This window comes from Macaca nemestrina, chromosome 1 (genome assembly GCF_043159975.1).
Source record: "Macaca nemestrina isolate mMacNem1 chromosome 1, mMacNem.hap1, whole genome shotgun sequence".
NCBI classification, from domain to species: domain Eukaryota; kingdom Metazoa; phylum Chordata; class Mammalia; order Primates; family Cercopithecidae; genus Macaca; species Macaca nemestrina.
Window position 1 is genome coordinate 166,719,719 of NC_092125.1, and position 26,558 is coordinate 166,746,276.

Below are 26,558 nucleotides of genomic sequence, written 5' to 3' on the forward strand. Positions count from 1 at the left end.
CAGACTATATAGAGGTAGGAAGGCCAAACCAGGAATTATGTCTGAAATGACAACGGTGGCCTTCTCAGACCCTATGGGAAAGGCCTCTACCCATCCAGTGAAAGTGTCTACCCAGACTAAGAGATATTTTAGTTTTCTGACTTGGGGCATGTGAGTAAAGTCAATTTGCCAGTCCTGGACAGGGGCAAATCCTCCAGCTTGATGTGTAGGAAAGGGAGGGGGCCTGAACAATCCCTGAGGGGCAGTAGAATAGCAGATGGAACTCTGAGAAGTGATCTCCTTTAGGATAGATTTCCATGATGGAAAGGAAATGAGAGGTTCTAAGAGACGGGCTAGCGGCTTGTAACTTACATGGAAGAGGTTATGAAATGATGACAGAATAGAATGGGCCTGTGAGGCTGGAAGGAGATATTTTCCTTGGTCTAAGAACCATTTGCCTTGTGTGGGAAGAGATTGATAGGTGGAACTTTCAGCAGGGGAGTAGGTGGGAGCGGCCGATGTGAAGGAGGAAAACTGCCGTGAGGGATAAAAGTTGGAACGCTAGTTGCTTTTTTAGCTAACTTGTCAGCATAAGCATTGTCCTGAGCGATGGTTGGGGGAAGAAAATAGATTTTGGAAGTTATGAGAACTGTAGAGTTGAGCATAGTTTGTGATTTTTAGGGCCTCTAACAGTATTAAAGCAGTGGCAGCCGCTGCACGCAGACATGAGGGCTAGGCTAAAACAGTAAGGTCAAGTTGTTTGGACAGAACCCTGATTTTATAGCAGGTCATTCAGAAACAGGCCACAACCTATTTTTTTCAACTGCCATTCAAAGTCAGAGGTAGTCTTATGGGACTGAGCTCTCTGCCTGTAGGATCTGAGACTATCTTCAGGTAGATAGTGCTGGAATTGAATTGGAGGACACCCAGATGGCGTGTGGGGAGAAACCCTACACATTTGGCCACAGAAATCTGTATTGATTGTTGTGGTATGAGAGCAGAGCAAAAACAGTTTATGTTTTTTCCACACTCAGGTACTGTTGTAAGCATTAGGGATACAACAGGGAATAAAAGAGCCTAAAGTTCCTACCCTCACGGAACTTAGATTCCAAGGGGAAGCAATAACTGATTCACAAGATACATAAGTTAAAGATACACTATGTTAGATAGTAAAAAGTTCTAAGGAGAAAAATAAGGCAAGAAGATAATGAGGTACTTGAGAGAGAACTTTGACACTTTAGAAAGGGAAGCCAGGGAAGGCCTGAGGCACAGGGGCTGCCCCTGTTGTTCTGGTATGTGGCCATGGGGTGATTAGGGCAGGTGAGGAGAGGGTAGTTTTTCATTAAAGACCTAAAGAAAGTGAGGATGCTAAGCATGTACGTGTATGAGAAAGAGCATTTCAGGCAAAGGAAACATAAATTCAAGTCTTTGATAGGAAAATGTGCCCAGCATGAATATAAAAGATGCCACTGTGGTTGAAGCAGGGTAAACAAGGAAGAGATCACTAAAGATGAAATCAGAGGCCTAGCTGTATGCATGTAAGACTTTTAAAGTCATAGTAAGGACTTAGGCTTTTATTCTGAATGGGATGGTAAATGAAGGATTTCGAGTAGTCATATTTTATTTTTATTTTATTTTATTTTATTTTATTTTATTTTATTTTATTTTATCTTATTCTTCTATATTTGTTAGAGACAGGGTCTCACCCTGTTGCCCAGGCTGGAGTACAGTGGCGTAATCATAGCTCACTATAACCCTGAACTCCAGACCTCGAGCAATCCTCCTGCCTCAATCTTCCAAAGTACTGGGATTACAGGCATGAGTCACTGTGCCCAACCCTTATATGTGTTTTAAAAAGGTCGTTGTGGTTGTTATGTGGAGGATAAACTTCAGGGGATCCAGGTTAAGTAGGAAGATGAAGCAAAAGGCTACTGCAGTAATCCAAGAGAGATAGGATAGTGTTTGGATCAGGATGGTAGCAACAAGAGTGGTGACAAATGAATGGATTCTAGATGTATTTTGAAATTTTTTTTCACCCAAGCAACTGGAAGAGTAAAGTTGCCTTTAACAAAAATAGGGAAGAGTTTTAGAGGAGTGGATTTGTTGGATGGGGTGAGGGTGATGTGGTGGTGGTGGTGGAGGTTAATGTCAGGAACTTAGTTTTGGACATGCTGAGTTTCAGTTAGTGGTGTCTAGTAGGCAAGCAGATGTATAGAGGAGAGGTCTAGTTAGAGATATACATGTATTTGGGAATAATTTTTGCATAGATTACGTTTAAATCATGGCATTAGATGAGTTCCCAGACTATGAATGTAAATAGAAAAGAGAAGTGCAAGGATGATTGCCACAGAAAAGGGAGGAGGAAAACCAAGCAAAGAGAATGGCCTGCGATCCAAGTTAAAAAAAAGAAAAAAAAAAAAAAAAAAAAAAGAAAAGAATGAACAGCTGGGTCAAATGCTGCAGGTAAGAAAGATGAAAACACTTGAAATGACCATTATTAGAGTTAGTATTGTGGAGGTGATTGGACCTTGGTAATAATCCTTTTGATGGAATGATAAGGGCAAAAGCCTGATCAGACTTTTCAAGAGAGACTCTGTGTGTGTGTGTGTGTGTGTGTGTGTGTGTGTGTGTGTGTGTGTGTGTGTAGAGAGAGAGAAGAGGAAACAATAAATAGGAAATTTTTCCCCAGGGGTTGCTATAATTAAAGGAAACATGAATGATTGATAGCTGGAGAGACAGATGAAGTAAAGAGAAGTGTTTTTTGTTTGTTTGTTTAAGATGGTAGAAATAACAGTTTGTTTACATGCTGAAGGTAATAATCTAATAGAGAGAGAAAAACTTATGATGCAGAGAGAGAGCTGCTAGAGCAATGTCCTTGAATAGGCAGAAAAGAAATGGAATCTAGTATGCATGTAGAGGGAGTGACCTAAACTGTAATAATAGAGAATTCATTCAGAGTAACAAGAAAGAAACAGAGAATATAGGCACAGATATAGGCAAGTGCATAGATGTGACAGTGCGAGCATGTAGAAGTTACCAGATTGTTTCAGTGTTCTCATTCAGATGGCTGAGAGTGAAATTGTGAGAGGAGGTTTTCATATTTGAAGAAAGAGAAGGTATAAGATAGCCTTAAAGAGTGTAGTAAAACATGGACCGAGAAAATACAGATTGCTGGCACATTAAGGACTCTGATTTAAATAATGATCCATAATTTAAAGTGAGTCCTGTCATCACAGTTGGGTATTTTTCTTCCAGTTTCATTTAGCTGCACAGGTTGAGTTAAAATATAGTGTATTATTACAAAATTTAGGTTATAGTTAGTCTAATAGATCAGGAAGTCATTGCCATTGAAAAAATAGTTTGTTATTCACAGTTCCAAGGAAGAGGGGGCCCACCACACCACAGGGGACTACCCAGAAGTAATGAGGCAGTGTAGACAACTTTAGGATTAGCTACTTTGAATAATTTCAATGGGTTCTGGAGCACAGGAGCTGCCCCTCTTGGTATGACATTTGGCCATGGGGTGATTAGGACAGGTATAATGGCACAGAGGGTGAAAGCCCCATAATGGTGTGGATTCTTGATTGTTTGGTTTGCATTTGACAAGTGCATTCCTGGGAGGAGGACTTCTCTTAGGAAAGAGGATGGAAGGCAAGAACAGAGGCTGGAGGCCAAGACAAGGTAACTTAGGCATAGCATCAGGTTTTCCAGAATAGGGCATGTGTTTGACCCATGCATGTAGGTCAGATGTTACAGCATCAAATTTACATACACTATAAACATGGTTAATATACAGGTATAGGCTCAAAGTAAGAGGATAATTGGAAATAACCACGATTTTGGTTTTGCCAGCAAGTATGCTGAAATGAAGGGAAAGGTATGGTGAGAATGTAAGTAAAGAATGATTATAATAATTAACTATCAATTAAAATAACTAATCATAACCTCAAGAGGGAAGAGATGGCATGAGAAAGATGGTACAGGAATAAAGCATGGTAGAATCAAGGGCCTGAAGGTCATAATAGGGTCGAAGGATTGTTGAAGGATTGGAGTTTGAGAGGGTGTGCTGGAAAAATAGGAAGTGCTGATTGACCTTACTAAAGAGAAAAACCACAAGTATGACTATGGGAGTAAGTGTCTGAAGTAGCAAGGCAGGTAAAATTATTTATGTGAGAAGATTTCAAGGAGCTAAGAGGCCAGGGTATTTGAAGGATTACCTTCATGGACATTGAAATGCTCAAGAATTATGCCAGAAGTAGCTATTAGAGATAGAGCCAGTGACTTAGGATATGAAGTCTTCAGAGGATGATAGAAGAGAAAAGTAAATGCCATAAGAAAGTAGAGTACATGTGGTCATTGAAACCATGGAATTTACTCAGGGATAGTGTATATAGTGAGAAATCACATAACTAAGATTTGAGCCTAAACATAATCTGTAAAAGGGGAGCTCAAAGGAAAAGGGAATGGGAGGACCAGATTTTGTAAGGATAGTAGGGCAAAATGTTAAGAAGGAAGAGAATGAGAGAGTTGAAGGTAATGGCAAAAGAGTGAGTCAATTGATAAATTGTGGATTCAAGATTAATAGAGAAAAGAGAAATCTAAAATGTTCTGATTATTTGGTAGAAATGGAAAGGTCAGGAAATTAGAGGTCTCAAGGAGGTTGAAGAATAGGCTAAGGTATGAGAGAAATGAATCTGAGAAGTCAATTTTAAGAAGGAATGGTCAGCTGAAGAAGAAACAGTGAAGCTAGATTGTAGTTACAGAGCAAAAAGAGGAGTCATGTAGTAGGCAGTATTACTGACTAACATTTTAAGAAGTTGGACTGTGAAAGGAAGGAGAGATATAGTAATAGGTAGAGGAAGACATAGTTAAAGGAAGGATTTTTAAGTTGAGGAGATGATTGGGGCATAATTTTGTGCTCACAGGGAAAAGACAGAAAAAAATAAGATAGGAGACGTGGAATTATGGATGGAGAAGTGTCCCTGAGACACCAGTGACAGGTTTCAGAGTTCACATAAAAGGTTAGTCTTAGATAAGAATGGCAACTCTTACTGAGAAAGGAAAAAAAGAGGTAAGTGAGTTTGTGGGAGGTGGGAAAAGAATTTAAAGGAGGTGGCAAAATAATTTGAAGGAGTTTTTACATGATTGTTACTTTTTTTTTTAGAGATGTTAGGGGTTAAGTTCTTATAGACAGAAGGAGAATAGGGTAGGATACTTAAATGTAAATTGAAATAGTGCACAAATGGAATTCATTCACTCATATATTTTTAAAATATTAAAATGTCCATGGTATACTAGGCATTGTGCTGGGTGCTAGGGATATAGCAGTGAACAAGACCAAGTTCCTGCCCTAAACATGCTTACATTCTCTAGAGGGGTGAACAACAAAATGTCAAGTAACGATAAATGCTATGAAGAAAAATAAAATATGAAAACTGGATTGATCGTTATTTAAACATATTTATTCTTGTCTGATTTTTTATGATTTAAAAAGTAAACATATTATTTAAAATGTTTGGCAGCATATTTCTTTTTTATAATGTCAGGGAGGATCATCCCCATTTTATAGAAATCCATATTACAGAGTACTAGAAGGGATAAAATGATAAGGTAAGTCCTTGTCTTAAGGAATTGACAGGGTAAATCCAAAAGTGAAAAAATATTTTTTCATGGATATAAATATTTTGATTGCAACTTCTCTTCTTATTAAAAAGGGCACGGTGGCTCATGCCTATAATCCTAGCACTTTGGGAGGCTGAGGCGGGCAGATCACGAGACCAGGAGTTTGAGACAAGCCTGGCCAACATGGTGAAACCCCATCTTTACTAAAAATACAAAAATTAGCCAGGCATGGTGCTGCATGCCTGTAGTCCCAGCTACTTGGGAGGCTAAGGCAGAAGAATCACTTGAACCCAGGAGGTGGAGGTTGCATTGAGCCGAGATCACGCCACTGCACTCCAGCCAGGGTGACAGAGCGAGACTCTGTCTCAAAAAAAAAGAGAAAAGAAAAGTAGTATATAATTCAGGAAGGAACACACTATTCTTTCTCAGGCTTTATTAATCACGTTTAAATCTGCCTATGTAACTGCACTACGCACTCATGTGTGCTTACTATGTGCCAGGAACTTCCTAACCACAATACAAAAATTAATTTTTTTAATCCTCATAATAACCTATAAGTTAAGTACTATTATTATCCTCATTTTGCAGACAAAGAAACTAAGACCCAGAGAAGTCAGCATGGACTTAGGATCTGACTACCTGGGTTCAAATCTCAACCATTGTAGGAATGTTTCCCCTTAAAGCCTCTGTGACTTTATATAAAATAACATTAATAGCAACCTCTTGGAATTGTGAGGAGAAAGTGATGTAATATGTGCCAACTCTTTAGAACTATGTTTATACATAATAAGATTTCAAGTAGCTATCATTATTTCTTGTTATATGTTTAGATTGTTCACATGTTTTTAAATGAAAGTCTACTTTTTATTGTTGGTTGATTTTTCTTTTCAATCTTGAATCCTTTGCATTATATTTTAATTTCCTTATACAGGAACATTGCCACACAACCAAAGAAGTCTATTAGCTTTTTTGCTACAATGAAAGCAACTTCAGGGAAAGGATATACTGGTGCAAATCAAAGCAGAATGGCTGTGTCCAAAACCGTGCTTATTCCACCTGAATTGAAAACTGCAGACAAAACAAATCTCAGTATAAAGACAATGCAGGTAATATTCTTAGAATTCTGAGTTTATCTGAAAATGGCACCATGAAAAACTCAATTGAAATGTTAAAGATAGAAAATATGCTGCTTTCAGATAATCACTCACTTGTAATTTGGAAACAGATTTTGTTAATTTCTACCACATATTATTCCATACAACATAATACTGACACTTGGCTCTATAACTAGTTGTTGATAAGAAGAATATTAGAGTGGAATGAGAAAAGTCTATTCATGCCCTTAAGAACTATTTGCTTATGGTATTAATTATATATGTTACAATATCTTTCATTGTTGTCAGCAATATAGTCTTGAAAATATAATAAAATTATTTGTCATAAAGTCAGTTATTGTGCCTCATTAGGAGATTTATAATTAAGAATTAACTCTTTTAAACTTTTAATCAAATGATAACATATATACAGAAAAGCAAATAATATATAACTTTGAATGGGTTCAGCATTTGTTTAGATGGGACATTAAAAGAAGAGTCCATAAAAGATAAAATTCGTAAGTTGGACTTCATCAAAATTAAAACTTTTTCTCTGTCAAAGACATTGATAACAGAATACAAAGAAATGTGACACACTGGGGAAAATTATTTACAAAGTATATTTTGATAAAGTACTTATAACTAAAACGTATAAACAACCTTCAAAGCAATATTAAGACAACCCAATTTTTAAAAATTAGCAAAATGTTTGAACTAACACTTCAGCAGAATAGATAAACAGATAGCATGGGAGCACATGAAAAGATGATCAGTATTAATTAAACACCATACAACACTGCTACGTAGCTATTAGAATGGCTAAAATTAAAAGACTGATCATATCAAGTATTGACAAGTATGTGGAGGAACTAAAACTCTCACATGGCTGGTAGACATGGAAAATAGAAAACAATTATTCGTCAACTTACTAAGTGTTAACATATACCTACTATATCATCCAGCTATTCCATGTCTAGGTATTTACCAAGAGAAAAGAAAGTATATGTTTGTATAAACACTACTACATGAATGTTTATAGTACCTTTATATATAATGGTGGAAAACTAAACCCTCATTTTATTAAACAAATACGATATATTTGCACATATGTATTTCACTTACTTATGTGTATATATATACATATACATATATATGAATACACGCATATAAATATATATGCATGTGTATACAAATAAAGTATATTTCATTTATTTATATATATAAAAAATTATTTTCTCCAATGGTGAAAATATTTATTATACATGTCTATTTTCTCCAATGGTGAAAATATTTATTATACATGTATATTTTCTCCAATGGTGAAAGACTGAAAGCATCTCTCCTAAGGTCCAAGAACAAAAGAAGGATGCCTGCTTTTACCACTTCTCTTCAACATAGTAGTGGCAGTCCTAGCCAGGGCAATTGGGCAAGAAAAAGAAATAAAAGGCATCCAGGTGGGCATGGTGGCTCACGCCTTTAATCCCAGCACTTTGGGAGGCCAAGGCAGGCGGATGACTTGAGATCAGGAGTTTGAGACCCTCCTGGCCAACATGGTGAAACCCTGTCTCTACTAAAAATACAAAAAAATCAGCCACCCGTCATGGCAGGTGCCTGTAATCCCAGCTACTTGGGAGGCTGAGGCAGGAGAATCACTTGAAACTGGCAGGCAGAGGTTGCAGTGAGCAGAGATAGCACCACACTCTGTCTCAAATTAAATAAATAAAAGGCACCCAAATCGGAAAGGAAGAAGTAAAGTTCTCTCTGATGTGATCTTATGTGTAGAAAACTAAAAATTACACAGACACACACACAACTAAAAAATGAATTCTGCAAAGTTGCAGGATAGAAAATCAACAACACAAATTAGTTGCATTCCTAACAATGAATTTCCAAAAAGGAAATTAAGAAAAAGATTGCATTTACAATAGCATCAACAATAATAAAATACTTAGGGATAAATTTAACCAAGAGGCCAAAGATTTGTATACTGAAAACTACAAAACACAAAAGAAAGCAAAGAATACACCAGTAAACGGAAAAAACATTTCTTGTTCGTAGATTGGAAGGCATAACAGTGTTAGGATGTCAATACTACCTAAGTGACTTATAGATTCAATACATTCCCTACCAAAATCCCAGTGATATTTTTTCAGAAGTAGAAAAACCTATCCTAAAACGTATATGAAATATCAAGAGATGCAAATAGCCCAAACAATCTTGAATAAGAAGAACAAAGTTGGAAGTCTCATACTTCCTGATTTTAAAACTTACTACAAATCTGTAGTAATCAAAACAGGGTGGTAGTAGAATAAAGACAAACATACAGTATAGACCAATGGAATGGAATGACCCAGAAATAAAATTTCACATATATGGTCAAATGGTTTTGACAAAGAAGCCAAGACTGTACAATGGAGAAAAGACAGTTTTGTCAACAAATCTTGTTGGGACAACTGGATATCCGCATGAAAAAGAATGAAGTTGGATCCTTACCTTATACCATCTACAAAAATAAACTCAGAATGGATCAAAGACCCCAAATAAGAGCTAACTCTATAAAACTCCTAGTGGAAAACAGGGAAAAGAAATTATTTGTCAACAATTTCTTGCATATGACACCAAAAGCATATGCAGCTAAAGAAAAAATATATATATTGGGCTACATTAAAATTAGAAACTTCTGTCTATCAAAAGACGTTAACAGAGTGAAAAAACCCACAGGATGGTAGAAAATATTTGCAAATTATATATTTGATAAGGTGCTAATAACCAGAATATGTAAATAACTACAAATTAACAACAAAGAAACAGCCCAATTAAAAGAATGGGCAAAGAATTTGATTAGATATTTTTACAAAGAAGATGCACAAATAACCAACAAACACAGGAAAAGATACTCAACATCACTAAGCATTAGGAAATGCAAATCAAAATCACAGTAAGACACTACTTCATACCCATTATGACGGCTACTATTAAAATAAAAAGTGTTGGTAAGACATGGAGAAATTGAAACCCTTGCATACTGTTGGTGGATTGTGAAATGGTGTGGCCACTGTGAAAAATGGTATTGTAGGGCCAGGCATGGTGGCTCACACCTGTAATCTCAGCACTTTGAGAAGCTGAGGCAGGAAGATTACTTGACGCCAGGCTCAGCACTTCGGGAGGCTGAGGCAGGAGGATTGCTTGAGGTCAGGAGTTTGAGGCCAGCCTGAACAACATAGCAAGACCCCATCTCTATAAGAAGATGAAAAAATAAATTAACCAGGTGTGGTGGCAAGAGCCTGTAGTCACAGATGCTCAGGAGAATCACTTGAACCCAGAATTTCAAGACTACAGTGAGCTATGATCATGCTACTGCACTCTAGCCTGAATGACAGAGCTATATCCTGTCTCAAAAGAAAAAAGGAAAGAAAAACAGTATTGTGGTTCCTCCAAACCTTAAAAGTAGAATTACTATATGATTCAGGAAGGAGTATATATCAAAAGACTTAAAAGCAGAGTTTCAAACAGATATTTGTACAACCATCTTCATATCAGCATTATGCACAATAGCTAAAAGGTGAAAGCAACTAAAGTCCTCATCAACAAATGACTGGATACACAAAATGTGGTATATACACACAATGAAATATTCAACCTTAAAATGTAATGAAACATCATTAATGAAATTACAATCTACATTAGAAAAATATTCACTAATAGAAATAATGTACTATTGTGATAGTGATATGTAAATAATCAATAAAAGAAGAAATTAAAAGGAAAATCAGAAAATACTCCGAGATGATAGATAATCAAGACACAACATACCAAAGCTTATGGGATACAGCTAAAGCACTGCTTAGAGGGAAATTTATAGATATACATTTGTATTAGAAAGAAGAAAGATCTCAAATAACTTACCCTTCCAACTGAAGAAACTCGAAAAAAAAAAGAGTGAATAACACAAAATAACATGAAATAAGCAGAAGGAAGGAAATAAAAAATATTTGGGTGGACATTAATGAAATCTTGAATAGAAAAACAATAGAGAAAATCAATGAAATCGAAAGCTGGTTCTTTAAAAAGATCAACAAAATTGACAGAAAAGACATTTTTTAAAAATCCAGCATCTTTTCATGACATAAACATGCAACAAACTAGGAATAGAAGGGAATTTCCTCAATCTGATAAAGGATTTGCAAAAACCCCACAGCTTACATTATATTTAATCACAGTTGATCTCCTTATGATCAGGAACAAGACAAGTCCTTGCATTGCTATTCAACATTATCGTGGAGGTTCTAGGCATGGAAATTAGACAAGAAAAAGAAAAGGCATCCAGGTTGGAAAGTAAGAGGTAAAAACATCTCTATTTGTAGATGACATGATGTTATATATACAGACTCATAAGGAATTCACTAAAAAACGATAAGGACTTGCAAATGAGTTTTGTAAGTTTGCCGGATACATGATCAATATACAAATAAATTGTATTTCTAGACGTGTGCATAGAACCATTTGAAAATTAAGAATAATTTATTTCTCAATAGCATCAAAAACAGTAAAATACTTACAAATAAATGTAATAGAAGAAGTGCAAAATGTATGCTCTGAAAACTGTAAAACATTATTGAAAGAAATTAAATAAGATCTAATTAAATGGGAAAGTATCCCATGGTCATGATCAAAAGACCTACTATTGTTAAGATTGTTATACTCCCCAAACTGATCTGTAAACTTAACACAATTGTTATCAGAATTCCAACTGACTTCTTTCTACAAACTGACAACTGATTCTAAAATTCATACGGGGCCAGGAGCAGTGGCTCATGCCTGTAATCCCAGCACTTTGGGAAGCCAAGGTGGGTGGATGACCTGAGACCAGGAGTTCGAGACCACCCTGAACAACATGGTGAAACCCCATCTCTACTAAAAATACCAAGTTAGCCGGGTGTGGTGGCGCATGCCTGTAATCCCAGGTACTCGGGAGGTAGAGGCAGGAGAATTGCTTGAACTTGGGAGGCAGAGACAGTAGAATCGCTTAAACTTGGGAGGCAGAAGTTGCAGTGAGCCAAGATTGCACCATTGCACTCCAGCCTGGGCAACAAGAGCAAAACTGTCTCAAAAATAAAATAAAATAAAATCCATATGGGATCATAGGGGACCCAGCAGAGCCAAAATCATCCTGAAAAAGAACAAAGTAGGACGATTCACACTTCGCTGTTTCAAAATTTACGAAGCAATAGTAATCAAAATAATTTGTTGTTGGCACAAAGATAGATACGTAGATCAATGGGATACAATTGAGAGTTCAGAAATAAACCCATTTACCTAAAGTCAACTGATTTTTTATGAGTGCCGAGATCATTCACTGGGGAAAGGATATTCTGTTGAACAAATTGTGCCAGGATAACTGGATTGACACCTGGAAAAGAATGAACTTAGACCCTTACCTCATATTTTCAAGCTAATTCAAAGAGCTAAAACTGTAACACTCTTAGAAGAAAACATAGGGGTAAATTTTTATGACCTTGGATTTGGCATAGGCTTCTTATATGTGACACTCAAAGCATACGTAACAAAAGAAAAAGTAGACAAATTTGACCTTACGAAAATTTTTAAATGTTTGTATCAAAAACATATACAGAGTGAAAAGATAACCCACAGAAATAGAAAATACTTGTGAAACATGTATCTGATAAGAGCTTGTATCATATATAAAGAACTCTTATAATTCATTAATAAAGACAAATAATTGAATATTGATCATACAATCTGAATGTTCGTTTCTTAAGAAAATACATACAAATGATCAAAAAACATATGAAAATATGGTGGACATAGTTAGAGAAATCGAAATCAAGCCCACAATGATATATTCACTTTATACCCACTAAGATGGCTAGAATCAAAGAGTAACATAACAAGTGTTAGAAGTGAAGAAAGCAGAACTCTCATACACTGCTTGTGGGAATATAAATTGGCCATGTTGTAAAATAGTTTGGAAGCTCCTCAAGAGGTTAAACAGTGATACCATATGAACCAGCAATCCTCCTCCTAGGTATATACACCCAAGAGAAATAAAATATATTTCTACACAAAAAGGTATACACAAATGTTTCTAGTAGCATTATTCGTAGTAGACAAAAGGTGGAAACAACTCAAATGTCTGTCAATGGAAAAGTGGCTAAAGAAAATGTTGTATAGCCATACAATAGAATATTATTCAACCATAAAAAGGAATGAAGCACTGATGCATGAATCTTGAAAATATGCTAAGTGAGACAAGCCAGTCACAAAATACTGCACAGTATATGATTCCATTCACTATCAAACTCCCAAATAGGGAAGTCTATAGAGACATGAAGATACTCGTGGTGGCCTGGGGCTGGGAGCAGAGATGTTAGGGGACTATCTTAATATGTTTTCTGTTGTTATGATGTAACTGAATGCTCAATACTGGGTAATTTATAAAGCAAAGAAATGTATTTCTGACATTTCTCAAGGCTGAGAAGTCCAGGGTCAAGTGGACACATCTGGTGAGGATCTCCTTGCTAGTGGAGGACTCTCTGCAGGGTCCTGGGGTAGAGCAGGATATTACATGGTGGGGAGTGCTCACAAGAGATGGAGAAACTGGCTTTTATAACAGACCCCTCTCATGATAACTAATCCACTCCCTTGGTAACCTCCTGACCCATTCATCCATGAATGGATTAATCCCTTGATCCAGTCACCTCCCAAAAGTCCCACCTCTCAATACTATTGCATTAAGGACCAAGTTTCCAGCATAACTTAGAGACACATTTAAACCATAACTTTCTGCCTTTGGCCCCCAAATTCACATCCTTCTCACATGTAAAACACATTAATTCCATCCCAATCGCCCCAATGCCTTAAATCATTCCAACATCAACTCAAAAGCCCAGAGTCTTACCTGTGAGCCTGTGAAATCAAAACAAGCTATTTACTTCCAAGATACAATGGTTGGACAGACATGGGGTATACATTCCCATTCTGAAAGGGAGAATAGGCCAGAAGTCATAGGTCCCAAAAAAGTCTGAACTCAGCAGAGCAGACATTAAACCTTAAAGCTGGAGAATAGTATCTTTTGACTCCACGTACTGCCTTCTGGACACACTGGTGCAGGGATTGGGCCCCCAAGGCCTTGGGCATCCCTGACTCTATGACTTTGCTGGGGTCAGTCTACACTACAGCTTTCCCAGGCTGGCTTTGCAGGCTGATAGCTCTGCAGTTCTGGGGTCCTGTGGCAATCCTGCTCCCATGTCTCCACTAGGCATTACCCTTTAGGGGCCTTCTGCAGTAGTTTTGCCCCTGTGATAATCTCTGCATAGACTCCCAGGCCATCTGATAAATCCATTGGAATTAAGATGGATCTTAATTCCTCCACAGCTTTTGCTTTCTGTAAGCCTGCAGAATTAATGCCATGTGGATGCTGCCAAGGCTTATGATTCACATCTTCTGGAGTAGTGGGTATAGCCCCAATGGGGGTCACTTGTGCCACAGCTGGGGTGGCTGACTCCTTGCCAAAATTTGGGGACCCAAGGTAGTCCTGGGTAGTGAGCTCTTGAAGGGCACTCAGGGCCTGTCCCCTGAAACCATTCTGCCCTCCTAGATCTCTGGGCCTGTGTTGGGATGAGCCACCTAGAAAATCGTTGAAACACTTTTGGAGTCTTCTTCCACTGTCTTAATGATTCTTTCCATCTGTACTAAACTCCTTTGCAAATGGTCTCTGGGCCACACCCTTGGTTCATTACATGGCCAGGCTAAGACTTTTCCAAATCTTTCTGCTTTGCTTCCCTTTTGATTATAATTTTTTTTTTTTAAATCTCATCCCTTTGTTCTCAAATCTCACTGTAAGTAAGCAAAAGCAACCATGCAGCATCTTGAACACTTTGCTTAGATATTAATATTTCTTTTGCCAGGTATCCTAGTTTGTCATGCTTAAATTTTGGCTTCCATAAATTCTGCCAAGTTCTTTACTACTTTATAACAAAGACAGCGTTTATTCCAGTTTCTAATAAGAATTTCTCATTTCTGTCTGAGACCCCATCAGAAGTCTTTACTGTTCCTAATTCTACCAGTATTCTGTTCACAACCACTGAAGCAATTAAAAAGATTCAGACTTTCTTTAGTCTGCTCTTCTGAGCCCTCACCAGAATCACCCTTAATGCTGTTTATGGCAATGCAGCCTTTTTCTAGACTGCTTCTCCAAGTTCTTCTAGCCTCTATCCATTACTCAGTTCCAAAGCCACTTCTACATTTTCAGGTGTTTGTTATTAGTCCCACTTCTTGGTATTAATTTTTTTAGTTTGTTTTCTGTTTCTGTAAATGAATACCTGATACTGGGTACTTTATAAACAAAAGAATATTGTTTCTTATAGTTCTGGAGGCTAGGATGTCCAGGGTCAAGGAACCACATCTGGTTAGGGCCTTGTTGCTAGTGGGGACTCTACAGAGAGCTAAGGTGGTGCAGGGTATCGCATGGTGAGGGGAGTTTATGAGAGAGGGAAACTGGCCTTCGTAACAGACTTCTCTTGTGATAACTAAACCACTCCCTTGATAACCCATTTATCCATTAATCCATGAATGGATTAATCCATTTGTGAGGACAACCTTTCATTACACAGTCACCTCCCAAAGTCGAAGCTCTCAACACTGCTGCATTGGGACCACATTTCCAACACATGAACTTTTGGTGCACACACTTAAACCATAGCAGGGATCATAATGGACACAGAGTATTTTCTTGAAGTGTAAAAAGTTTCCAAAATTGGCCGGGCGCGGTGGCTCAAGCCTGTAATCCCAGCACTTTGGGAGGCCGAGACGGGCGGATCACAAGGTCAGGAGATCGAGACCATCCTGGCTAACACGGTGAAACCCCATCTCTACTAAAAAATACAAAAAACTAGCCGGGCGAAGTGGCGGGCGCCTGTGGTCCCAGCTACTCGGGAGGCTGAGGCAGGAGAATGGCGTAAACCCGGGAGGCAGAGCTTGCAGTGAGCTGAGATCCGGCCACTGCACTTCAGCCTGGGCGACAGAGCCAGACTCAGTCTCAAAAAAAAAAAAAAAAAAAAGTTTCCAAAATTAATTTTAGTGCACATATATGTGAATATATTAAAAACTATTGAATTGTACATATTAAAAGCAATTTAAAGTCCCAGCTACTCGGGAGGCTGAGGCAGGAGAATGGCGTGAACCCGGGAGGCGGAGCTTGCAATGAGCCGAGATTGTGCCACTGCACTCCAACCTGGGCGAAAGAGTGAGACTCCGTCTCAGAAAAAAAAAAAAAAGATAATTCCAGATTCAGATGACTTCAATTGTGGTATGTGTCAAACACACATAGATGAAAACAGAACACTGAAAGTGGGTATATTCCAGAACTCATTTTATGAGGCTAGCATTACCTTGATATTAAAACCTGAATACAGTATGAGAAACAAATATTATATTCCAATTTCACTTGCAAGCATAGAGAAATCCTCAATAAAATATTATTCAATAAAGTTCAGTAACAACAACAACAACAAAATGCCTAATACATCATAAGGAAGCTTGGTCTATGTCAAGAAAAAGATTGGTTTAACATTTAAAAACCCTTAGTGTAATTTACCACATTAACAGCTTAATGTGGTAAAAAAGCATGTGATCATTTCAATATAGACAAAGTATCTGATAACATTTAATATTCATGATTTTAAAAATTCTTACGAAACTGAGAATCACAAGGAACTTTAAAAATCTTATTTAGGCTACCTATAAAATCCTACAGTAGTGATCATATCAAATGGTGAAGCATTTCAAAAAAGAGCCCCCTTTAATCCAACATTCTTGGAAGTCAGTTCAAATTGGTGAGAAAATGAAATGGGATGTATAAGAATTGGAAAGGAAGAAAGAAAACATTGAATATTTGTGGATTGAATATTTACTAGCAACAAATAGTTCAACAATTAGATTTCTTTTATTTGAAAAAAAAATTTTTTAGAGATGAGTCTTGCTCTGATTGTGCAGACTGAAAGTGTGGTGGCACAATCATAGCTCACTATATCCTCAAATTCCTGGACTTGAGCAATCCTCTTGCCTTAACCTCCCATGTGGCATGGGCTACAGGTGTGTGCCACCATTCCCAGCTAATTTTCTCAAATTTTTGGTAAAGACGAGATTCTGCTGTGTTGTCCAGGCTGGTCTTGAACTCCTAGCCTCAAGCAGTCCTTCTGCCTTGACCTCCCAGAGCGCTGGGATTACAGGGATTGAGCCATTGTGCCCATCCAGAAATTAGACATTTTAAAATGGTACAATTTATAATAGCACTAAGATTTATCAAGCACTTGTGGAAAAATATAACAAAAGATGCATATACCAATATTTCTAAACCATAGAAGTTTATTGGAAGACATTAAAGAGGACCAAAACAAAAGGAGATAGACATGTGTGCATAGAAAACAATATTTTAAGATCAATTATCCTAAATTTTGATTTATAGATTCTTTGCAATTTTAATCAAAATCTCAAGTTTTAAAGTTTTTTTTTTTTCCAGAAACTTTTCAAGATAATTCTAAAATTTATATGGAAATGCTAGAGGCTAAAAATAGCCAAGATACTTGCATAAAAACTCAGTGGAAGCACTTGCTTTCCTAGATACCAGGCTTAATAAAACACATAATATTAGCGAATTAGAGAGCCTTCGCATGACCTGAATACATATAAACACTTATTTTATAATAAATGTGAACTGCAGAGTAATGGGGAAAGGACAGGATTTTCAAAAACTCTTGTTGAGACAATTGGGTATTCTTATGAAACAAAAATATATTGGCTTTCTTTCTTATCCTATATATAAAATTAATTGTGGGTATATTATATACTTAAATATGAAAAGCAACATATAGGACTTCAGGGCTGGATATGTTTTTTTAAAGGAGACATCTAAAGCACAACCCATAATGGAAAACATGATACATTTGACTACGTTAAAAAAGCTCATATTCGTCAAATATACCATAAAGAAAATGAAGCCACAGAGTGAAAGAAGACATTCGCAGCTCATACAACTGAAAGGACTCATCCGTTACCAATAATAAAAAAGTCTCAATACAATGTGTGCAAAGGACTTGAATAGGAAATTCTCCCCCTCCAAACGGAAATCAAAATGGGAATAAATATATAAAAGGAGTTCGACTGTATCAATATCACTGTTTTCTGCCTCCACATTTTGTCCCACTGGAAGGTTTTTTTGGGGCAGTAATATGCATAGAGCTGTCATCTCTTTTAACAATGTCGTCTTCTAGAGTACCCACTGAAGGACCTGATCGAGGCTGTTTTACAGTTAACTATTTTTTTTAATAAATGAAAGGAGTACACTCTAAAATAATAAAAAGTTTAGTAAGCATATAAACCAGAAGCATAATTTATTATTATCAAATATTTACTGTGCATAATTGTATTGCTATACTTTTATATGACTGGCAGTGCAGTAGGTTTGTTTATATGAGCATCACTTACAGATTCGTGAGTAATGTGTTGTGCTATGACATTATGATGACTGTGATGTCACTAGGTGATATAGGAACTTTTCAGTTCTGTTATAATGTTATGGTACCACTGTCATATATGTGATCCATTGTTGACTGAATCATTTTGTGGTGCAGAACTATAAACCAAAAGCATATAATAACTAGGGAAATGCCTATTAATGAAATGTTAAGTGAAAAATAGTGAGTTTTCTTTAAAACGTGTACATAACAATTTACATGCACCAAAATATTAACAATCTGGATGAATTATCTTTCCACCTTTCTGATTTTCCAAAAGTTAATATATATTAATTATATGTAGATAAAACACAAATAATATTTTAAGAAAGTTTTTGCATAGTTAAGAAACTTTCTAAGCATGACATTTTAAAGCATCCAATTTTTCATGTTTATCCTATTGTAGGAACATTATGCTTATCTTTTTTCTACCATATTTGTTTCTATTTTCTAGCAGTTGTTGTTTAGAAGCCCTGTCTTTTTTAGTTACTTCATTTTAAATAACCATTTTTAACAGGTGTTTGACATAAATGGAACTGATGTTACTCCTCGACCTCTTTACCATCCAGATCCACTTACTGGTACAGCAAAGCCAAATAAACTCTTGACATCACAAGAAGGATCACTTGGACCAGAATTTATATCTTCCCATAGCCTTTATCAGAATACAATAAATCCTAGTATGTTAGGGCAGTTTACAAGGTAGAGTATACTATTATATAGTTCCTTTTTTCTATCATATATATTGCCTTTTCATTTAAATTGCACATATGTATCTTAGATATCAGTTGTCTCCAGTCTCCCAATCTTTCTCTCTCTCTTTCTTTCTTTCTCTTTCTTTCTTTCTTTCTTTCTTTCTTTCTTTCTTTCTTTCTTTCTTTCTTTCTTTCTTTCTTTCTTTCTTTCTTTCTTTTTCTTTCTTTCTTTCTTCTTTTTCTTTCTTTCTCTCTCTCTCTTTCTTTCTTTCTTTTCTTTTCTTTCCCTTCCTTCCTTCCTTCTTCCTTTCCTTTCCTTCCTTTTCCTTTTCCTCTTCTTTCCTTTTTTTTTTTTTTTTGACGAGTTTCACTCTTGTTACCCAAGCTGGAGTACAGTGGTGCCATCTGGGCTCACTGGAACCTCCACCTCCTGGGTTCAAGCTATTCTCCTGCCTCAGCCTCCTGAGTAGCTGGGATTACAGGTGTCCCCCCACCATGCCTGGCTAATTTTTTGTATTTTTAATAGAGACGGGGTGTCAGCATGTTAACCAGACCGGTCTCGAACTCCTGACCTCAGGTGATCCACCCGCCTAGGCCTCCCCAAATGCTGGGATTACAGGCATGAGCCACCAAAGTTTTAATTATCATCCTAATGTTCCATCTCTACATTCCTCTCATGTTTTAAATTAAATGCAGAGTTCTTAATGTCTTAAGAGTTCCCATATACTCACAACAAAACATTTGTGGAAAATACATGTATTTCACTCAAGACTTCCTGAGCAACCAAAAGATGGGATTAAAATCACATACAATTAATTTCAAATTCCCATTAGACATTTTTCTTCAGGTTTCTTTGGCTTCTTTTGAGCTGCATTTTATGGGAAGAGGTGGCTTCCCTTTTTTCCCCTCCTCTCCCATGCAAATCTCTGTTTTCCTAGAGTTTGATTTCTCTCTTATTTTATAATACACAGCAATTATATGCTTCTCTGGAGCTTGCCTCTGAATTTGCCTACAAAAATACAGCAGTACCTGGTAAAACAAGATATTCCAATAAACTTTACATCTTGTTTTGATGGGCAGTTGAGACTATAAATAGAAACAAAAAAGAAAGTATGTAATACCATGGAGTAGTGTTAAGTTCATATGTTTAAGGAAATTATTTTTGGATTCTTCCATTGATTTCCTTCTGAATACATATATTTTAGTTAAACCTTGAGAAAGCCTTTATAAAATGAAATAAATCACATTTTTAAGATGACATTTGAGTAGTGAACAGAAACCAAGTGAAAAACGAAAGGAAGAGTATTCCAGGCTGAGGCTCTGAAGTTAGAGAGCTCCTAAGATTGAGGAACTAAAAAAAAAAGTAAAGGAAGACTAATAATGAAGATGAATGTGCTGGGTAGGTAGACTGTATTTTGGATTTTTGTACTAAGTGTACTGATAATTCACTGAAGGACTTTAAGCATGTTTAACATGTCTTTCTTCTAAAATACATTTTTGCTGGGCACGGTGGCTCACGCCTGTAATCACAGCACTTTGGGAGGCCAAGGTGGGCAGAGCACCTGAGGTCAGGAGTTCAAGACCAGACTGGCTAACATGGTGAAAACCCGTCTCTACCAGAAATACAAAAAAAATTAGCTAGACGTGGTGGCTGGCACAAGCCTGTAATCCCAGCTATTCAGGAGGCTGAGGCAGGAGGATCACTTGAACTTGGGAGGCAGAGGTTGCAGTGAGCAGAGATTGTGCTATTACACTATAGCCTGGGTGACAGAGCGAGACTCCATTTCAAAAAATAAATAAAGATATAAATAAATTTTAAGTAACTTTTTATTTAAGAAATATTAGAAACCAACTCATTTTTGAAAAATTAATGTATCTATTTTACTTACATGATCCTAGTATATTTGATTTCTCCATCTGATAATGTGTTCTAATTTGTATACTTAGTTTCCCATAAGGACATCTAAATAAATGAGTAATTTTGTTATTCATTATTAAAGATCAGTTTTAGGAAGCAGTACAGTTTCTAAGTCAAGTGTATCAACAAGTGAATCAATAGCAGAAGACCTGGAAGAACCATCCTATAAACGAGAAAGATTGACTAGTTTCACAGGTAATGAAAATATGCTTGTTTATTTCAGTAACAGTCCATTATTTAGTCAGTATGCTTATTATTGGTTGGATACTTGAGACAAAAGAAATACGATAATGATTTCCAAATGCTGGCTTGTGAAGTCGCATCAAGAGAATTACCAGGGGAATATCTGTTTTTTTAAGTTCCCTGGGTGACTTTTTTGAATCATCATCCTGAGGAACCACTGGTGCTTTGTGTTAGAGCTCAGCTTCTCCTTCCTCCTCCTCCTCCTCCTCCTCTTCTTCTTCTTCCTCCCCTTCCTCTTATTCTTCCTTCTTCTTCTTCCTCCTCCTCTTCTTCTTCTTCTTCTTCTTCTTCCTCTTTTCCTCTTCTTCCTCTTCCTCTTCCTCTCTTCTTCCTCACTTCTTCTTCCTCCTCTTCCTCTTCTTTCTCTTATTCCTCCTCCTCTTCCTCCTCTCCCCCTTCCTCTCTCTTCTCCTCCTCTCCCTCCTTCTCTTCTTCTTCTTCCTCCTCTTCCTCCTCTGCTTCCTTCTCCTCTTCCTCTTCTTCTTTTTCTTCTTTCCCTTTTTTTTTTTTTTTGAGACAGAGTCTTGTTCTGTCACCCAGGCTGGCGTGCAGTGGCACAATCTCAGCTCACTGCAACCTCTGCCTCCTGAGTTCAAGCAATTCTCCTGTCTGAGCCTCCCAAGTAGCTGGGATTGCAGGTGTCTGCCACCATGCTCAGCTAATTTTTTTGTATTTTTAATAGATACGGGGTTTCATCATGTTGGCCAGGCTGGTTTCAAACTTCTGACCTCAAATGATTTGCCAGCCTCGGCTTCCCAAAGTGCTGGGATTGCAGGTGTGAGCCACTGTGCCTGGCCTCTTCTTTCTTCTTCTTCTCAGGGTCTCACTCTGTCACCCAGACTGGAGCGCAGTCTTGGCTCACTGCAACCTCTGCTTCTCAGGCTCTAGTGATCCTCCACCTCAGCCTCCCAAGTACCTGGGAGTACAGGCATGCACCACCGTGCCTGGCTAATTTTTTGTAATTATTGTAGAGACAGGTTTTCGCTATGTTAACCAGGCTGGTCTCGAACTCCTGGGCTCAAGTGATCTGCCTGCCTCGGCCTGCCAAAGTACTGGGATTATCAGTGTGAGCCACCAAGCTCAACTTCTAATCGGAGACAAATAATTCTGATACATTTGTGATCAGTTCCATAATGACATATGTGGAATGTCATGGGAACACTTAGAAAGAAGTGATTAAATCCTTTGAGGTAAAATAAAAAAGGCTTCACAGAGAACATTATTGACTTTTGAATTAGGTTTTTAAAGAGTATTAGTTACTTGTCCAGAGAAGTAGGGGAAGTCCAATCCAGGCAGAGGGTAAAACATGAGGTAATGGAAAGGATTATGAAAATGAAGATACAAGAATGAGGAAATAATAATGGATGATCAAAAGTGCTGGGAGAAATGGTTACATACTTGAGGGGTACTTGCTTTGCAGTGCAATAAGGAATTTTTTCCTTTAAAATGATAATGAGGGACTGGTGAAGATATAAGGCTGGAAAAATGGTGCTTTATGGACTTTTCTTTTTGATGTTGGGAGATGTAACAGGAATGACTGACAACAAGTAACAGAATACCCAACTAAAAAGAACTTGAACAAACATTTACTTTTCTCACATTAAAAGAAGAGATAGCTTTTGGCTTTGATTTTTTTGGCTTAATTTTGTCAGAATTTGGATTGGCCGTTCTGCTATTCTCTTTCCTAAAGCCTTTCTTCTTTTCTTATGGTCTCAAAATATCTTCTCCAGCTCGCTCTGGGCATATTATCCACATTAAAGACAGAAAGGAGAAGGGAAGTAGCATCATCATATCTATCTCATTTTTCAGGAAGATAAAAAATTTCCCAGAAGCCTTTCCCCTTCCTTTATATTTCTGCTTTCATCTTATTGGCCAGAAGTGTCACATGATCAGCCTTAGCGTTAAGAGAGGCTGGAAAATCAAGTATTTAGCTTCCTATTAATTATATTAATAGCTATTTAGCTTTCTATTAATTATATTATTTCTATTAAAAGAAAGAGACAAGGGAAGAGAGAAAGGGTTTGGAAAAAAAACCTAACCAATCAGCAATATCTGCTGCAGGAGAGACCCTCATTCTCTCAGTTGGAGGCCAGGAAAACTGGATTATTGTCATTACCTCCCCCAGCTTTCTCTATAGATATTCTTGCCACCTTCCAATCTATTTTTCCAAATTATATTCAGAATTTTTTTTTTAGAAACACAACTAATTGCATCCTCTTTTGCTTAGAAACTAACTCTTCAAAAGATTTGCATTGCTCTTAGCATAAAGACTAAATCTTTATGAAACAATTTCTCTTGAAGCCTTTTTTGCTTGTCTACATCAAAAACAAACAAAAACAAGTAACACAAATTTACCTCCAGAAGACCTGAAAAACAATGTACATATTTATATCATCTTGGTCAATTGCTGGTGAATTTTTTTTCTTTTTCTTTTTTCTTTTAGACAGAGTCTTGCTCTGTCACCCAGGCTGGAGTTCAGTGGTGTGATCTCAACTCACTGCAACCTCTGCCTCCCGGGTTCAAGTGACTCTTCTGCCTCAGCCTCCCGAATAGCTGGGAATACAGGCACTTACCACCACTTCTGGCTAATTTTTGTATTTTTAGTAGAGACGGGGTTTCACCATATTGCACAGGCTGGTCTTGAACTCCTGGCCTGGTGATCTGCCTGCCTCGGCTTCCCAAAATGCTGGGATTACAGGCGTGAGCCACCATGCCCGGCCGTTGCTGGTGAATTGTAACTATGAAGTCAGCCTCTAAAATGAGTGACACCTAAACAATTCGAGTTCTACCCCCTGGCTTCTTTTTTAGACTAGAACAGTGTTTCCTCACTCTAGAATGCATATTAAAGTCATCTGGTATGCCTTTAAAAAATTCCCATAGTTGTGTCTCAATTCAGGTCAATCGAATTGCAATATCTGGGACTAGGGTTTAGGCCTAAGCAGTAAGTATGCTGATAAATGTTTTACTAACTACACAGGTGGCAAGGAAATCCTTATTTGCTGCATTTGCCAATTTCCATGTTATAAATCCTCTCATCACAGCAGATTTCAAGCTCCCAACATAAATTTTCTGAATGGGAAGTTACAAACAGATACTTAGTAGCACACCACCATACAGATACAATAGATATTTTAAATAACTGCAAGAGATTAGGTAGTAGTAAATTTTTGTTGTTGTTGTTTTTTGTTTTTTGAGACAAAGTCTCGCTGTCACCCAGCCTGGAGCGCAGTGGTGCGATCTCGGCTCACTACAACCTCTGTTTCCTGGGTTCAGGCCATTCTCCTGCCTCAGACTCCCAAGTAGCTGGGATTACAGGCGCCTGCCACCACACCCAGCTAATTTTTGAATTTTTAGTAGAGACAGGATTTCACGTTTTTGCTAGGCTGGTCTCAAGTGATCTGCCTGCTTTGGCCTCCCAAAGTGCTGGGATTGCAAAGTGTGAGCCACTACTTCCGGAAGGCAGTAGTAAAATTTAGTAGCATAATTAGGAAGTGATGATCCTTGAGTAATTATTATCTTTGTTTTTAATATGATTTATTTAATAATAAATTTATATAATGTAATTTTGAGTAATGTCTATGTTTAACAACTGACTCACAAAATTCCTGAAATTAGCCTGTTCTAATATACTTCTAGATAAAAATATATTTAAAATATGTTCGTAACTTCCCCCCTCCCAGACCTACTGAATAAAAAATTCTGGGTGTGGACTTCCAGTTTCTGTTCTTGTATGTAGAGTTTAGAAGTCATTACTCCCGTCTTATAACAAGAAAAAGTTAGACAAATTGGAAATTAACAGCTTTTCTTGGACTCATCAGAGAACTGTGGTGACAAGGGCAAACTGCCACCTTGAGATCTAGAGACGCAGACAATCCAGAGAAATACAGTTCCCAAGAGTTACTTACCATAAGCTGGAGGAACACATGAATGATTATTTTCATGAATTGCTGGAGGCTGAGTATTTTGCTAGTATAAGAGTGAAAAATTCATGGGGGACCAAAGTCATGGGAAAGAGAGGGCCCACACGTACATGGGCTTTCATTCTAGGAATCCAGTGGATTCTTTCAGTGAGGATCTGAGCTAAGGATCTGAGCTGAAGATAAGCTAGTGGCCCTGGTAGGGGAGGGAAAGAATATCCACATTAAAACACTCCTAGCCTCTTTTTTCTAACAAAGACTTAATCTGGGGATGGGGAGTGGGGGAAATTTGCCAGAGGGTAATTTTGAAACTATAGCCCAGTTAGGGTAAGGGAATTCTACTCTAGCACCAGCCTTTATTTCTTAACTAAGGAGGAAAAATAACAGTGCTTAAGGAATTTGATTGGGAATGTTGCAGCCAGGGAAGGGAGTAGGGGCAGGGATAAGACAACTATACCCTTGAAGTAGGAATAGATATACTTGTGAACACCATGCCTCCAAGACACAGGTTAACTAAAAGTGTGAGAGTCAATCAGATTGTAGACTATTTCCCTTCTCCCCACTTACCACCAGTGAACCTCCAGAGTGACAATACTGGATTACAGATGAAAGAATTGCAAGACATAGGCTTTCTCTAAAGCAATACAGAGAAGCCTGAAAGCCAGGAAGGGAAACAAAAACAAGAAAGGTTTTGATACCTGTAGCTACAACAACATTAAGCACAACCAAACTGCTACCCTGAATACCATCAATTCTTCTGCTGAAGGCCTTATTACCTCAGTACCTGTTACAGGATACAGCATGTCTGACTTTTAACAAAAAGTCATTAGGAGTGCTAAAGGGCAAGAAAAAAATATTTTGAAGAGATCAAGCAAGCATCAAACCCAGACTGTTATGATAAAAATGTAAAAATTATTGGACAGGGCATTTTAAATAATTATGATTAATATGTTAAGAGATCTGATGGAAAAAGTATGCAATGTGCAAGGTACGTAATGTCAGCAGAGAGTTGAAAATTATATGAAAGACTCAAAATGACATGCTAGATATCAAAAACACAGCAACATGAATGAAGAATATCTTTGATAGCCCCATTGACTTCACAGGGTTAAGGAAAGAATCAGTTAATTTGAAGATTGGTCAATAAAAACTTCCCAAACTAAAATGCAAAGAGAAAAAAGAATGAAAATAGAACAGCCATCCAAGAACTCTGGGATAATATCAAAAGGTGTAACATATGCACAATTGGAATACCAGAAGAAGAGAGAATGGGATAGAAGAAACGCTTGTAGTAATACTTGTTGAGAACATTCCAAAATTAATGTCAGACACTAAACCACAGATACAAAAAGAATACCAATCAAGATAAATATCAAAGCGAAACAAAAACACAAAACCTAGGAATATTATATTCAAATTACAGACAACAAAAGACAAAGAGAACGTCTTGAAGGAAGCCAGTAGGAAAAAACATCTTACCTGTAGCAGAACAAGGATATATTTTTTATTGTTTTCTTTTTTTCTCTTTTATTTTGTACAGACAGGTTTTTGCCATG

The 26,558-nt window shown here is 37.3% G+C and overlaps 1 protein-coding gene across 1 annotated transcript in view; it reads left to right on the forward strand.

The window, feature by feature from the left end:
• The window catches only part of DNAI4 (dynein axonemal intermediate chain 4), a 106,619-nt gene that overhangs the window by 11,875 nt on the left and 68,186 nt on the right, over nt 1–26,558 (forward strand). Inside the window, 3 exon segments of the mRNA XM_011770531.3 lie at nt 6,533–6,707; nt 18,747–18,931; nt 20,925–21,037. Coding sequence (XP_011768833.1) covers nt 6,533–6,707; nt 18,747–18,931; nt 20,925–21,037 — 473 coding nt within the window.